At 35.3% G+C, this 16,113-nt stretch overlaps 1 protein-coding gene and 1 long non-coding RNA gene across 13 annotated transcripts; both read right to left on the bottom strand.

Annotated features, from left to right (window-relative positions):
- Positions 1 to 118: 118 nt before the first annotated feature.
- Positions 119 to 1,313, bottom strand: LOC7483764 (pterocarpan synthase 1). Its single transcript, XM_002302425.3, has one exon. The coding sequence runs from the start codon at positions 894 to 896 to the stop codon at positions 246 to 248; it is 651 nt and encodes a 216-aa protein (XP_002302461.1). The 5' UTR covers positions 897 to 1,313; the 3' UTR covers positions 119 to 245.
- Positions 1,314 to 2,266: 953 nt separating this feature from the next.
- On the bottom strand, positions 2,267 to 15,517 carry LOC112326534 (uncharacterized). 12 transcript variants are annotated; one of them, XR_008058499.1, is made up of 4 exons: positions 14,759 to 15,513; positions 14,535 to 14,646; positions 9,206 to 14,351; positions 2,267 to 9,088 (listed from the first exon to the last, which is right to left on the bottom strand). It is a non-coding gene; the product is annotated as an uncharacterized LOC112326534 (long non-coding RNA). The 12 variants fall into 12 exon arrangements; XR_008058497.1 differs by having other exon boundaries at positions 9,206 to 12,652; positions 13,404 to 13,490; positions 13,591 to 15,512; XR_002980245.2 differs by having other exon boundaries at positions 9,206 to 13,063; positions 13,404 to 13,490; positions 13,591 to 15,512.
- Positions 15,518 to 16,113: the final 596 nt, after the last annotated feature.

Here is a 16,113-nt window from a genome sequence, read left to right on the forward strand (position 1 = left end):
GGGGAGCTGTGATGGATAGTGGACGTCCGTCAACAGACAACTCTTACTAATATTTACTAGTTCCGATCAACAGTCGATGTTAGATAAGCATTCCATTCATCCATTCTGTTTGCAAATGTGACTGAAAATGGTCAATTGGTTATTATTTCTCCAATGCCTATGGAATTGCATCTTGTCTACCAAGCAAAAAAAAAAAAAAAGCGTTTACATTTGACTTGTTAGAATACCATTCTAACGACTCTGCCTCATCCTGGAATATTTGTATGAGATCGATCTGGAAACCTAAGCTGAAGCTGAAGCTTCACATGGTATGTTCCACCGACGTCAGTGGGCTGTGGATCAGTCTGTGCAAAAACAGCGAGACCTCGAGCAAATGCGAATGACCCAGTTCCACCAACCACCGTGAGTTCTTCTCTATCTTTATGCTCTACATGCTTGGCCTGCACACTGAGGCTGCCTGAGTAATCAGGTGTATCAAATGTGAGGTAGATAATATTGAAACCTGAATACGCAAAATGTTCTATTGGAATTATGAAGCCTTGAGCTTTTCCTATGACCCGTGAAGTGTTTTCGAGCCCTTCTGTGAGCTTACGATGAAAGATGAATGCTCCAGCTTCGGATCTTACCGCTGGCTGAACGTCAGAACTCGAGATTTGAGGTTGCTGGATGTACAATGACAGGGCCAGCCAAGGCCTAGGCCTAGGCCTTGTCGAGTTATCTGATTGATTTTTATCATGAGGGACTGGTGAGATCAAAGCCAGGAGAAGGACTGTCAGTAATGCTAAAGAAACTGCAGTGCAGAGTATGATCCGACACCGCATCATGCACGCAACCTTCTTGGCTCTTTGAAATATGTTAGCCTTGAATGTGCTCTTAAGAGGACCTGTCTGAAGCATGCCATGATTTGGAAGATGCAGCTCCTTATCACAGATTTTGTAGCCACCTAATCCACATCTTCAGACCCGTTCCTAATCCAACATGCCATGAATGTCGAGAGTACCAACTCCATTTGCGAGCTAACCAATACCTTTAAATATAATTAAAGAGCTAACATATTTCTGCTGGCTACGTTTTGATGAAGATTGTAAATTTTAATCTCCTAGCTTTTACCAGCTCAATGTACGCAATCGAGTATATTCACTCTGGAGTTGAAGAAATGCGCAATGAAAGAAGGAATGGTATTGCCATATGGATAAAGAACGAGTACACAAATTGTAGACAATGCATGTTATTATCTTATCTGAAGGTTCGAATCTTGTGTATAAAAAATAAATTCTTATAAATAAAATTAATTAATAACACACTAAATTATATGGTTAAATCAATGTAGTCACAGCAATGAAACATATTCATTGATTTTGCTTAGTTTTTTTTTATCATTATTCTTCATCAACTCAATCTTCTTCTTTTTTTAGTTTTTATTTTATTTTTAATTAAGTTATTTTAAAAATTATGTTTTGTGATTTTATTTTATTTTATTTTTATTAGGTTAATTATTGATCTCATGAATTTAGTTTTTTTTTTTCGCATTTCCAACCTTCAACATTAGATCTATTGGAAGTGAGGTTTCATATTTCTTCTCGGTTATTTTCTATGAATTTATCTCATGATTCAAGTCAAGTCGAGAGTTTAATAAGTTAACTCGGGATTGACTCATCTTTTTTTTTTACACTTTTTCTATTAATTTATTTTCTATAAATTTATTTCGATCTCATGATCACCTAACCTTCAACATTATTCTTTAATATTGAGTTGGTTAGAAATTAGGGTTCGTATTTTTTTAAAATTTACTTATATGACGTTATCCTGATCTCATCAATCATTTTTTAATTTAATATTTTTTAACTTGGGCTGCATAATTGTTTCTAATTTGTTTTCTATGAAGTTGTTCTAATTTCATAACTCGGTTTTTTTTTTAATTTTATTCTTCAATAATTTTTTTATATAATTTTTTTCATGATTCAAATCATGAGTTCATAATTAAAATTATAAATTTAACATATTAATCCAGATTAACTTAAATTGAAATTAATTGAATTAAGGTAGAATGTGGGCAATAGCTACTAAAAAAATATAGAAAGAAACAATGTAGAAAAATGATGAAGAATCTTGAGCCGTTAAAAAAAGAATGATCAAGTTTGTTGTTATTTTTATAGATAGATGCTTTACCTGAAATGAGAATTTTTGCATTTTTAATGATAAATTTATTTTTTATTTTAAAATATATTAAAATAAATATTTTAAAATTTATTGTTTACATCAATAATCGATCAAAACAATCCAAAATTATTTTATTTACTTACACTTTAATTACCTATTCAAAATTAAAAATACTCATTTAAAAAAAAATACAAAAACATGATAGTACTATTAAGATGTTTTTTTTTTAGCTTGAAGAAAATGGTACTTTAAGAAGCAAACTAATTTTTTTCAATAATTGTTTCTAACGTAGGAAAACAATGATTACAGACGACACTGCACCCCTGAAGAACTTCCATTGAATGGTGTGCCAAGCGATACTGGAAAGTCACCATTCCCGTACAGGATTCTTGCCTCGAAGAAATAGCGTCAGGGGAAGCTGACCACGGTCAATTCCACAAAAGTTTTCAGTTTTACAGGGACCTTTGAGTCATTTCCTTGAGCATCAAGTCTCCATCCCCCTGTATGCACACAAGTTACAAACAAAAAGCAAGAAGACAAATAACTGCACAAGGCAAAATGGGTTCACGGGGTGACCAGCTGTTCGTCATTTGTGTGTGCCCCCACTCCTTTCCAATCTCCTTGACAGAACACAATTCCAGTTTCTTGAGAGTTCAAACAATTAAAGTACTGCAAACATGCACACTTGCAGCATCCAATAAGATACAAGGAAATAAAACTGACCTGTGTCATAGAGCAAGCCTTGTGACATAATGTTTGGGAGGGAAAATAGCTAAGTAAAACCTGCCAAGTAAACGCAGCAACTGAACAAGAAAAAGAAGAGCAGAGAGAGAGGGCACTTACGAACCAACTAATCGACTTCCTTTCTCAAGATTGAATAGTAATTAAATTAAAACTGGCTAAGAACCAGAGATAAGAATTTGAAAGGCTCAACTATCACTCACTTGTATTTGGAAAATCACCATTACTTGAAGAAAACAATTGGGCGAAAAGCTTATATTGTTAACAAGCACTCTGTAAGAGAATACGAGACTCAACCACCATCTAGTGGTTCTTAAAAATCAAAAAGTGAAGCAACTAATCCAGCTGTTAAATATCACTATAGCTAGATGCTTCATCCATGTCCATCTGTTCTAGCTAGATGCTTCATCAATGTTTCATCTGTTCCAACAAACACCAGAGCCAAAAAAATATGAAAAAAGAATAGAATAAACAAAATATCAAGGACAAGTTTATTCAATGCGAAACTGACTTCCGGCGAAAAAGTTCACAACCTTGAAAGAAGATTTATTAGAATAAAAAAGCAGACCCAAGCTTTTTTACCTTAGTTTAGGAAGGTTAGCATCACCAAGAGGAAAATGAACTGGAGTCAAGAAACCCAACCAAAACCTACTCGACCCTGATTAACTAGGGGCTTGAAAGGTGCCTTTTGCAAAAAAACCAGAGAGCAATACGATGAATGCAGGGCACAATGTAGCATTCTGCACAAATATGCATGCCCATAACTGCAAATGAGAATGACACTTTTATCTAATTCCAAAACCAAACAGATCTTAGAAGGCATTGAAAATTGTTCCACCATGCATCTCTATTATCTAAACTCATCTGATTAAAGGTAGACTGCTTTATACCCTTTAATCAATCCCACCAACCAAGGAACAACACTTTCATTGAAATGCTCTCTGGCCTGCAGGATACTGCAGTTAAAGAGAGTGCAAGGCTTGATAATGGCAAAAGCTTGTTTTTCTCCTGTCTTAACAGGAAAAGGAAGCAAAAAGCATCTTATACATGAAAACCCCACTTCCATAGCCTGTCGAGGTTCTTCAAGCTTATTTTTTAAACTCGGAAGCTAAGCAAATTCAAACAAAAAAACTCCGGATATAACTCTCTCTCGAAAACTCACCCAGCAGGGAGTTGAACTTTAGAATCCAGAATTAAATGTTTGCATCGATGCACCAAGCACTCATATGATGTTTTTGATGCAACAAAGATAAATTATCAGTTGATAACATCACCTGAAGCCTCGCTTATTTACATAGAACCAGCTTTTACGTGTGAAGCAAGTGGAGGAAGACAAATTCAGCTTTTATGTCTCCACTGTATGAGATTACTTCTCCGTCTCCCCTGCCCTGTTAGAACAGTCTGGTCTGTAACAACACAACCTGAAAGGAAGCCATTCCTAATAGGAAGTTTCTTGCCGTCTTTCTTGAGGAGCGAGAAAAGTGACTAATAACCAAACAGCTCTCACTATGAAAAAGAGAAAGTCTAGACTTTCGATCCTTATCTTCTATCTAGACTGTCTGACTGTAGCCATGCCGATTTCAGGGGAAGAATGAACCCCACGTAATGGGGAATATTTTTTTCTAAAAAGCCAGGAAAGTTTATTCTAAATTCCAATAAAATATAGTTAAGAGAATCAAGTTATTAACAAAGCAAAAGAGATGGAATAGCTATATGATGCATGCGGCGTGATCAAAGGCAATTATATCATCATATGCATCTCTCCTCCTTACCCCGGGCTTGAGACCGGCTGCGAGCCATGCATAGTGCCCACAGGCGGAGTTACATGCATACAACCACACACAGAGCAGCATGCATAGAAAAGCGAACTCTAGCAAACAACCAAAGACCCATAATAAAAGAAACGAAATCAATCCAGCCCAAGTAACAATGAAGCAATAAAATAAAACCCTGCAAAGTGCCCTTGAAATAATACGGAGCTGCATAATTCTTCAAACTCTAGCTCGCCCCCTAATCACACTTGGACAAATAAATGGTGGCATCACCACAATCCGAACAGAACCAAATTTCAAGCACACTGCAAACCAAGCATATGCATCAAGATTATCACACAAAACACATCATGCAGCAGCCATGGACAATCAGCAATTTTGACCCCAACAGCTTCATTTCCAACACTCACAACGCGGGAGATACCAACAGATTCCAAGAGTCATATAACCATCTGGTGAGGAAACATGTTTTGCATAAATGACTTGACACTTTTGCTTGACTAACAAACTGGTATCATCCCTTGCAATCAAAAGCAATCTTGATACAAACCAAGGCCAAGAGATAAAATTCAGTAACCACAGCTATTACCACATAAGCAACCACTTTAGCAGGACTTCAGCCAAACTACAGAGATCCCACTAACCAAAGTGAAGTGCACCAAATTGATAAGAATTTTGAAGACAAAATCACGTACCAATCCCTGAAAAGGACATGTCAAAGCTACTCCACATAATATTTGGAAAAGGTATCCATCAAAAACTCCAACAGTCGAGTAAACACCGCCAATTTATGCAGAGACAATAGGAAATACGAATTAACCCTCTAGAAGCCAGTCCTAGAAAAAACAATAGGTAACTGATAAAAATTTCAAACGCTCCATTGGTGTGTTCTGCTTTTAAGCTGAATCTCCTCCTTGTTCTGAAAGCAGGGAGAAAGTCTTTTTCCTTGCTTTTTACCTTTCATATTCAGAACTGACAATCAGATGAAAAAAATGTGATCTTTGTTGTCTAATAGAACAAACACTAATACCTTAATCACGTCAGTCAAGATTCAATCTGTTTATCACAGTGCTTCTCTAATTGCTCAAGACATCTCTTTTCAACTGAGCAACAAAAGAAGATCATTTAATTCACTTTTTAGTAAAATAGTGAATTCCAGAAACCAAGAAGACAGCACAACAAAATTGTATTCAGAAAGTAGAGGCTGCTACGTGCATCAAATATCTTTGGCCAGTAAGTGCAGAAAGAACCAACTACTTCTAGTACAGAACAGACCAAAAAACACTTCACAGAATATCTGAAACTAGACCCACCATCTACTAATCCCAAAAATCACCAAACAAAGCACCATACTGTATCCAAACAATTTATGAGAGGAAAAAGGCTGGTGTTGCATACCACAAGCTTCATTCTGTGTTTAATCTGTTCTCTCACAAAGCTCGTGCACCAAGAAACAAAAGCATAAGAACAAGAAATTCTTCCAACACTTTCATACAAGTACTTGCAGGTATCCCAATAAGAAGCTGATCAGTCAACCACAATCAACAACGAAGCACAAGCAATTTTGGAGGAAAGAATATAGCCTGAAGAAAATTCATATAGGAACATAAAGCAATGCCAGGAATAAAGGACTCTTAATTCACCTAAATTCACTTGAGCTTTGTCCAGACTGCAAAACAGAAGGGCAAGTAAATTTGAGAGAAAAATAGAAGGAAAAAAAAGAGCAACCAGAACTCACTTGTCAGTAAGATCAAAAGCAATATACTTCCTTGTATATGTAAAACCCCGAAAAAGCAAACATAAAACCAATCTTAGCCTATCAAATTTGTAACACTTAAAGGACTCCTGCAAAAATGAGTAAACAAACTCAAACGCTATGTTCAAAAAATTTTAATCTGTGAGATGAATACGGGGAAAAATTCCTCATAAATTGAAGTCTTACTAGATGCAATTATTTATGGAACTGTAAAAAAACAGGGAAAAAAAAAGGACATGGATGAATATCAGTTCAGAAGTTGAACAAAAAACCAGGCATAACCTAAAGAACAGGGAAAAGCTTAGATATGTTGTGAGAAGTTGAAACAGAAGATTTTCATTAAAATTAATTAAGACATGAAAACTGAGGAGACAGTACATTGCAAGTTCTTGCGAAATTCCTCAACTTCAAAAACATTTGTGATGAACAAAAAAAGAAAATATACAAAAAAGAAATGCTGCAAGGATAAAGTTTATATGTAAGGAATAACATGTCAAGAAATAGGTTCAATTTTTTTTCCATAATAAGCCATAAAAAACTCTACTTAACTAATAATTACCCGGCTTCTATTGGTTCATACTTTGCTGATAACACTTGACAGGATTTCTTCGAAAAAAATGCACAAACAGACCTCCATCTGAGAGTATAAAAAATCAAAATGACAATTAAAGAAGCAGTCAGTGCTTTGCTAGTTGTGAACCCTATCATCATTTGATTGCGAAACAAATAATGTAAATCTTGTAAACACCAGGATAAACACAATCAAAGCATGGTCGAAAAAGCTGTTGTAGATAATACAAATAGCAACAACAACAATCAAAAGCCAGAAGAGCACTCCTTGTTGGATCTTGGCTGGTATTCATTTAATTAAGAGAACCCAATAGATCCTACAAAAAATGCAAACAGACTTGGACTCTATTTTTTTAACAAGTCAAATTCAAAATGGTAATTAAAATGCAAAAACAATTGTGAACAAATATTTTAGGAATTTGCAGCTTCTGAAAGCAAAATAAGAAAGGAACAAAGTTAGAATTATCTAGCTGGAAAAATTGTGGGAGACAGAAAAGAAGAAACCTCAAAAAAATGCCCAAAGGAGAACTGCTGTAGTAAGTCAAGAATGAAAATGATCTCCCATTCAACATTTAAAGAGACACTACAGAAACAAAGTACAGCTCCTTAACTCTTCAAAGAAGCACGAATTCGAGAGAAACCAATAAAATGATTAATTGACTATTTGGTGGTCGTATAAGTCATCAAAACATCATTAAATTACCCATATCATAAAATAATCCATCAGCTGCAGTCCATGTATATTACTAAATGATACCCTGAAAAAAAAAGTACAACCAATTCTTAAGCTGAAAACTACAATTCAAAGGAAAAAACACATGCTGGCACCACAATTAGAGAAAACATGAATAATATAAATAGTTTTAATGTCGCCCACTGTTCACTCTTAGCATAAATTCATTTTAAAATGAGACAGTAATATGTCAGCTAAAATTGCAAAAAGTAATGATAAAAGAAAGAAAAAAGAGCAAGAAAAGCATCAACAAATTATTCCTGCATGGAACACCCTCCTATTACTGCTAGCTCTATGGAACAAGCAGAAATCACATGGAACAAGGAAAGATAGACCAGACACTAACAATTTTGATGCCTTGACATTAAAACTTAGTTCACTACAAATTTGCGAGCATCAAACAGAAGACTCGAAAAGTTAAAAATCCCTGCTCCTGAAATAACACACAAACTTAAGACTAAAATATAACAAGCAAGTAACTATATGGAACAATACCTGGCTTAAATCTGATTCATTCGTTCCTTAACAAACAAGAATAATCATGGAAACACAAATAAAGGAGCTGACATCCGTCATGGTTATGCAGAATCAAGAGCAAAATATAGATTAAAACGTAAAACAAAATTATGAGAAACTAAGTGCACTGTTCTTGAAAACAACATCTAGAAACATCTGCACAAAACAAAATTAAAATTAATGAACTTATAAATGTTGAGAGAGAGAGAGTTCAATGAAAAGGGAAAGGAGGAATGTCTCAAGAGAAGAAAGAGTATGAAATAATTGCCCCTACTAGTAAAGCATAGACTTGAAGCTGGTACAGCCAGTAAAAAAACCACTGATGTTAAAATTCCTGGTTCAATTTTAAGGGCATAAGATCCTCAAGGAACACAACTAAAAAAACAAAACCTATCTCTATCAAAGAAGTGGAAACTAAGTGAGATGAAAATACAGAGTTAAAAGAGGACGGCAGGTTCCAAAGCATCAAGTAATAATTTCACCCATTCTTCAACTTCAAGCTCCTGGAAAGACACCCAATCACTGTCTTAGACTAAGCACTAAAAATGTTAAAGCAAGACGAGAGATAAAAAGATAAAGGAAAAGAGGAGGTAATGAATTAAACACTCCCAAAAAGTTGCAGCCCACATATGTTCCATGATAAATTGGAGGGTTCCTAGAAAAACGTGTGAGCACATGTCACACACAAGTTATATTTTAGGAAATTAAACTTATCGAAAATAAATTAATAAATAAAAAAGAAACACTTGTTTTGATCTAAAATCGGAAGGTAAAGCTGAAAGAAAAGTTTGGAAACACTTGGTGTAATCTTGATGCAAACATAACCATCTAGAGAAGTATCTGCACAAAATAAGCAATTGCTGAGTTAGACTGTCAGAAGCTGAAAAGGAAATGGAGATAAAAGAGCAAACAAAACAGCTGTATTGGTAATTGAGCTGGTAGAAGGTAAAAATAAACCTCAAACAAATTCCTACAAGCTTCATTAGAGTAGTTGATAGACTCCTGAAAGCACACATTATTGAACTCAGACTCTAGCTATATAGCAATTATAGATTATATAAGACAGACAAAAAGGAATTAAGAGAAACTTAATCACCAATGCATTTTATCAAAAGCATCATTTACACAGATCTTATTGCTCCAAGTCTGTGACCCTGAAAACCAAAGCTTAGAACATGCACCCTAAATCTTCCTAATGCCAGAATAAGAAAATTATATCTAGAATCAAAACTGTAGACTAGGCAATGCATTAAACCTCCCAAGGTAATCCTAGTCTTACATGTTAATTGAAAATGGCCTGATCCTGGAAAAACATCCAAAACAAAAGGGCAGCGAAAAATCATTGATCAAAATGAGAATCAAAGTTAGTGGTGCTTGGTGCATTACTCTTGAGAACTGATCAGCAGCAGAGTATCAGCAAAGAGTGAAAACAAATTGAAGCTGCCCAAGCAAAGCCAAGTTAATTTTGAACATGTCCGCCCAAACATTCCTAGCAGAAAAGACCAAAACATACAGCACAGACTATTTTCCATTCAAAAACAAAAAGGGTCTAGGAAGACAAAAACAAACAGCATCTATTTCAAACCCTACCTCCATTAAAGAAGTAGAAACTGTGTATAGTACAAATAAAGAGACTGCAGGTTCCAAAGCATCACGTAATAAAGACCATTGTTCAAATTCATACTCCTGGAAAAACACATGGTCAGTATCTTAGACTAAACACTCAAAATGTTAAAGGAAGAGATATAGGCAGAAAAAGGAAAGGAGTAGGAAATGAGTTGAACACTCCAAAAAAAATTGCAGTCCACATATGTTCCTTGATGAATTTTGAGGGATCCTAGAAGAAAAAAAAAAGCACAAGCAAAGGTCACACACCAGTTATAAATTTTAAGATTTAAGAAATGTATGTTTTGATCTAAAACCGGAAGCCAAATCAGAAGGCAAAGTTAGAAAGGCCAACGAAAAATCATTGATCAAAATGAGAAATCAAAGTTAAAGATGCTTGGTGCATCACTGTTGAGAACTGATCAATACAGAGCATATGCACAGAATCAAAATAAATTGAAGTTTCCCAATAAATGCCAAGTTAATTCCCAGCATACCTGCACAAACACTCCTTAACAGCACAGAACAAAACATATAGCACAAACTATTTCCCATTCAAAAACAAAAAGGGTCTTGGGAGCCACAAAAAAACAGCATCTAACTAAAAGCCTCTTATGATAAAGTAAAAACTGGGTAAAATACAAAGAGACTGTCAGTTCCAAAGCACCATGTAGGACAAATCGTTGTTCAAATTCAGACTTCTAAAAAGACACAAAGTCAGTATCTTAGACTAAGCACTTAAAATGTTAAAGCAAGACAGAGATACAAGCAGAAAAAGGAATTTAACACTGCCAAAAATTGCCGTCCATGTATGTTCCTCGATGAATTGGAGGGTTCCTAGAAAATAAATGAAAGCAAAGGTCACACACAAGTTATAATTAGGAAATTATACTTGTTGACTAGAATGAAAAAGAGAATTTAAGAAACATTTTTTTATCTAAAATCAGAAGCCAAAGTTAAGAAACACTTGGTGTAATCTTGATGAAAATGTAACCATCTAGAGAAGAATCTGCACAAAATAAGCTATTGGTGAGAGAGAGACAGAGCTGTCAGAAGTTTAAAACGATATGGAGATAAAAGAGCAAACAACAGCTGTATTGGTGAAGTTTGATGGTAGAAGGTAACAATAAAACACAGACAAAAGCCCAACAAAACTCAACAAGCTTCCTCAGAGAAGTTGATATACTCCTGAAAGCACACACAATTTAACTCATACTCTAGCTGTTTAACAATTATAGATTGTATAACACATAAAAAAGAATTAAGAGAACTTTATCTCCAATGCAAGTATCAAAAGCATCCTTTACACAGATCTTATTGCTCCAAATCCGTGACCCGAAAACCAAAGCTTAGAATAAGCATACTAGGGCGTCCTATTGACACATAAAAATAACCAGCATCGAAATTGAAGAGTAGGCGATGGATCAAACCTCCCAAGGTAATCCTAATCTTACATGTTAGTTGAAAACCATCTGATCATGGGAAAAACATGCAAAACAAAAGGCCAATGAAAAATCATTGATCAAAATGAGAAATTAAAGTTAAAGTTAAAGATGCTTGGTGAATTACTGTTGAGAACTGATCAGCTACAGAGCATATGCACAAAGTCGAAATAAAATGAAGCTGCCCAAGAAAAGCCAAGTTAATTCCCACCATGCTCACCCAAACACTCCTAACAACACATAACCAAACATACAGCACATACTATTTTCCATTCAAAAACAAAAATGGTCCTGGGAGCCACAAAAAAACAGCAACCAACTAAGACCCTACCTCCAATAAAGAAGTAGAAACTGGGTAAAATACAAACAAAGAGACTGCCGGTTCCAAAGCATCAATTAGGACAGGCCGTTGTTCGAATTCACACTTCTGGAAACACACAAAGTCAGTGTCTTAGACTAAGCACTCGAAATGTTCGAAGCAAGACAGATACACGCAGAAAAAGGAAAAGAGTAGGAAATGAATTTAACACTCCTGAAAAATTGCTGTCCACATGTTCCTTGATGAATTGGAGGATTCCTAGAAAACAAGCGCAAGAAAAGGTCACACACAAGTTATAAATTAGGAAACTAAACATGTTGACTAGAATGAAAAAGAGAACTTAAGAAACCCTTGTTTTGATCTAAAATCGGAAGCCAAATCAGAAGGCAAAGTTAGGAAACACTTGATGTAATCTTGATAACATAACCATCTAGAGAAGAATCTGCACAAAATAAGCTATTGGTGAGAGAGAGAGTTGTCAGAAGTTGAAAAGGATATGGCTATAAAAGAGCAAACAAAAAGGCTGTATTGGTGAATTTAGTAATGGAGTTGGTAGAAGGTTGTATAAACCACTGCTAAAAGCCCAACAAAACTCAACAAGCTTCCTCGGAGAAGTTGATAAGACTCCTGAAAGCACATACAATTGAGCTCAGACTCTAGTTGTTTAACAGTTATAGAAGCGCAAGAAAAGGTCACACACAAGTTATAAATTAGGAAATTAAACATGTTGACTAGAATGAAAAAGAGAACTTAAGAAACCCTTGTTTTGATCTAAAATCGGAAGCCAAATCAGAATGCAAAGTTAGGAAACACTTGATGTAATCTTTGATAACATAACCATCTAGAGAAGAATCTGCACAAAATAAGCTATTGGTGAGAGAGAGAGTTGTCAGAAGTTGAAAAGGATATGGCTATAAAAGAGCAAACAAAAAAGCTGTATTGGTGAATTTAGTAATGGAGTTGGTAGAAGGTTGTATAAACCACTGCTAAAAGCCCAACAAAACTCAACAAGCTTCCTCGGAGAAGTTGATAAGACTCCTGAAAGCACATACAATTGAGCTCAGACTCTAGTTGTTTAACAGTTATAGAAGCGCAAGAAAAGGTCACACACAAGTTATAAATTAGGAAATTAAACATGTTGACTAGAATGAAAAAGAGAACTTAAGAAACCCTTGTTTTGATCTAAAATCGGAAGCCAAATCAGAATGCAAAGTTAGGAAACACTTGATGTAATCTTTGATAACATAACCATCTAGAGAAGAATCTGCACAAAATAAGCTATTGGTGAGAGAGAGAGTTGTCAGAAGTTGAAAAGGATATGGCTATAAAAGAGCAAACAAAAAAGCTGTATTGGTGAATTTAGTAATGGAGTTGGTAGAAGGTTGTATAAACCACTGCTAAAAGCCCAACAAAACTCAACAAGCTTCCTCGGAGAAGTTGATAAGACTCCTGAAAGCACATACAATTGAGCTCAGACTCTAGTTGTTTAACAGTTGTAGATTATATAAGAAATTAAGAGAAACTTAAACTCCAATACAAGTATTAAAAGAATCCTTTACACTGATCTAATTGCTCCAAGTCAGTGACCCTGAAAACCAAAGCTTAGAATAAGCATCCTAGGGCGTCCTATTGACACATAAATATAACAAGCAATGAAATTGATGAAAACATAACCATAAAAAAAGCTATTGGATAGAGAGAGAGAGTGTTGTCAGGAAGTTGAGAACTGATCAGCTACAGAGCATTATTCAAAATGAGAAATCAAAGTTAAAGATGCTTGGTGCATTACTGTTGAGAACTGATCAGCTACAGAGCACCTGCACAGAGTCAAAATGAAGCTGCCCAAGGAATGCCAAGTTAATTCCCATCAACACTCCTAACACCAAAGAACCAAACATACAGCATATACTATTTTCCATTAAAAAACAAGAAGGGTCCTGGGAGCACAAAAAAACAGCATCTAACTAAAACCCTACCTCCAATAAAGTAGTAGATACTAGGTAAAATACAAACAAAGAGACAGCCGGTTCCAAAGTATCACGTAGGACAGAATGTTGTTCGAATTCATACTTCTGGAAAGACACAAAGTCAGCATCTTAGACTAAGCACTCAAAATGTTAAAGCAGGTAAGAAAATAAAAGAGTAGGTAATGAATTAACACTCCCAAAAAATTGCAGACCACATATCTTCCACGATGAATTGGGAGGGTTCCTAGAAAAAAAGCACAATCAAAGGTCACACACAAGTTATAAATTAGGAACTTAAACTTGTTGACTAGAATGAAAAGGAGAAGTTAAGAAACCCTTGTTTTGATAAATAAAAATCGGAAGCCAAAAGAAGGCAAGGTTAGGAAACACTTGTGTAATCTTGATGAAAACATAACCATCTATTGAAGTATCTGCACAAAATAAGCTATTGGTGAGAGAGAGAATTTTCAGAAGATGAAAATGATATGGCAATAAAAGAGCAAACAAAACAGCTGCATTGGTGAAGTTAGTAATGGTGTTGGTAGAAGGTGACAATAAACCACTCTGCTAAGAGCCCAGCAAAACTCAACAAGCTTCCTCGGAGAAGTTGATAAGACTCCTGAAAGCACACACAATTGAACTCAGACCCTAGCTATTTAACAATTATAGATTATATATGATGGACAAAAAGTAATTAAGAGAAACTTGATCCCCCGAGCAAGTATCGAAAGCATCCTATACACAGATCTTATTGCTCCAAGTCCTTGACCCTGAAATCCAAAGCTTAGAATAAGCACCCTGGTCTGTCCTATTTCCACGTGGAAAAATATTACAAACATCGAAATTGAAGAGCAGGCAATGCATCAAACCTCCCTCCCAATGTAATTCCAGTCAAACCTCCCTCCCAAAATCAAAAAATTAGGAATTAAAGTTAAAGATGTTCGGTCCATTACTGTTGTGAACTGATTAGCTAAAGAACATCAGCACAGAGTGAATAAAAATCGAAGCAGCCAAAGCAATGCCAAGTTAAATCCAAACATGCCCGCCCAAACATTCTTTAGAGCGCTGGAAAAGCAGACACGATATTTTTAAAAGAGAAACTAGCCACAAACAAACAGCATCTAAAGTCAAGTGCTGAGGAATAAGAATTGTTGACTGCATTAGGGGTTATTATGACCAGCTGCAAGGGCTATGATCAGCACAGGTGAGCAGAGTACTTTCGCAAAGACAGGTTAAAGTAAGTCAGAAGAGCGCAAACTGAGGACAGAGTGAAGAAACCAAACCAGCCAGACTAGAATTTCTCACATAACCAGCACCCGAGCACTGTCATAAGTAAGGTCCAAAAAAACTGCCGTGAATGAGAATAGGAAAATATTCATAAATAGACACCTTGAATAGCCTCATACCAGAGTTAATTCACTGTTAATCAAGCATTCTCTCTTAAACATGAAATGGAGACCCGAAACAATACCGCAAGGCAGAACTAGAACAATTGCGGGAAGCATGAAATCCAGGGTAAGGACAGAATTTTTATCCCGCAACTCCTTGTCGAAACTGTTATCCAGATCTCTATCTGCAAAACTCATTGCATGATATACTCTCCAAATCATATATACATATCAAATCAATTTCAATCCAGAAAGTGACAGAATCCATGGGAATTTAAATAATTAATCCAAGAAGCCATAACAAGAATTAAAGGCAATTACAACCACAGGAGAATCCAAACTCACGATCTAAAAATATTCGATAGCAATTTGAAGATCGAGAAACCCTAATTACGTAGATCACGAGAACGAATCATAATTTATCGATCGTAGAAAGGAGAAAGAAACGAAGAAGAGGAAAAGGTTACCCCCAAAACCTGAAACCGAAAGAACCGGGATGGAGAGACCCGCTCGATACCTAGGCTTAGCAGACAAGGAACGTTAGGGTAAGGGCCTCTATTTATAAGTAAAAACTTGGAGATTAATGGACTGGGTTAATTTTTTATTTTCCAGATCTACGATCAATATTTATTCTTATGTTAAAGACGATTAAGTTGACCGCCCACTTGCTTTGGTTTTTTTGGTAGTCTACCGACAAACTTTCAAGGTTTGAGACTTCAAACGCGCTCCGAACCTATAAAGAAATGCTATTTGAGAAAAAAAAAAATGTTCTAGATGCACACGTTATTGAAAACAATCGATGGATTATAATCGCCACGTCACCATCTATCTGTCAACATATATAATTTTTACGCGTTCAGGGTTGTGGTGCCGTGGAGGCATTTTTAAAATTATTTTTAAAAAAATATATATTAAAATAATTTTTTAAAAAATTATTTATATTAATGTATTAAATTCATCATAAAATATTAAAAAATTATTTATTTAATATTTATTTATATTAAATACACTCAAACACATAAATAAATAGTCTTTTAACTTGGACTCTCAGCCCATTACTTCCAACAGTACCTAAATTTCTTATATTATTTTACTGTTTATATAATTAGTTAAGTACTTTAATATATATTTTTAATTATTTTAT

This window comes from Populus trichocarpa, chromosome 2, assembly GCF_000002775.5.
Source record: "Populus trichocarpa isolate Nisqually-1 chromosome 2, P.trichocarpa_v4.1, whole genome shotgun sequence".
Lineage (NCBI taxonomy): Eukaryota > Viridiplantae > Streptophyta > Magnoliopsida > Malpighiales > Salicaceae > Populus > Populus trichocarpa.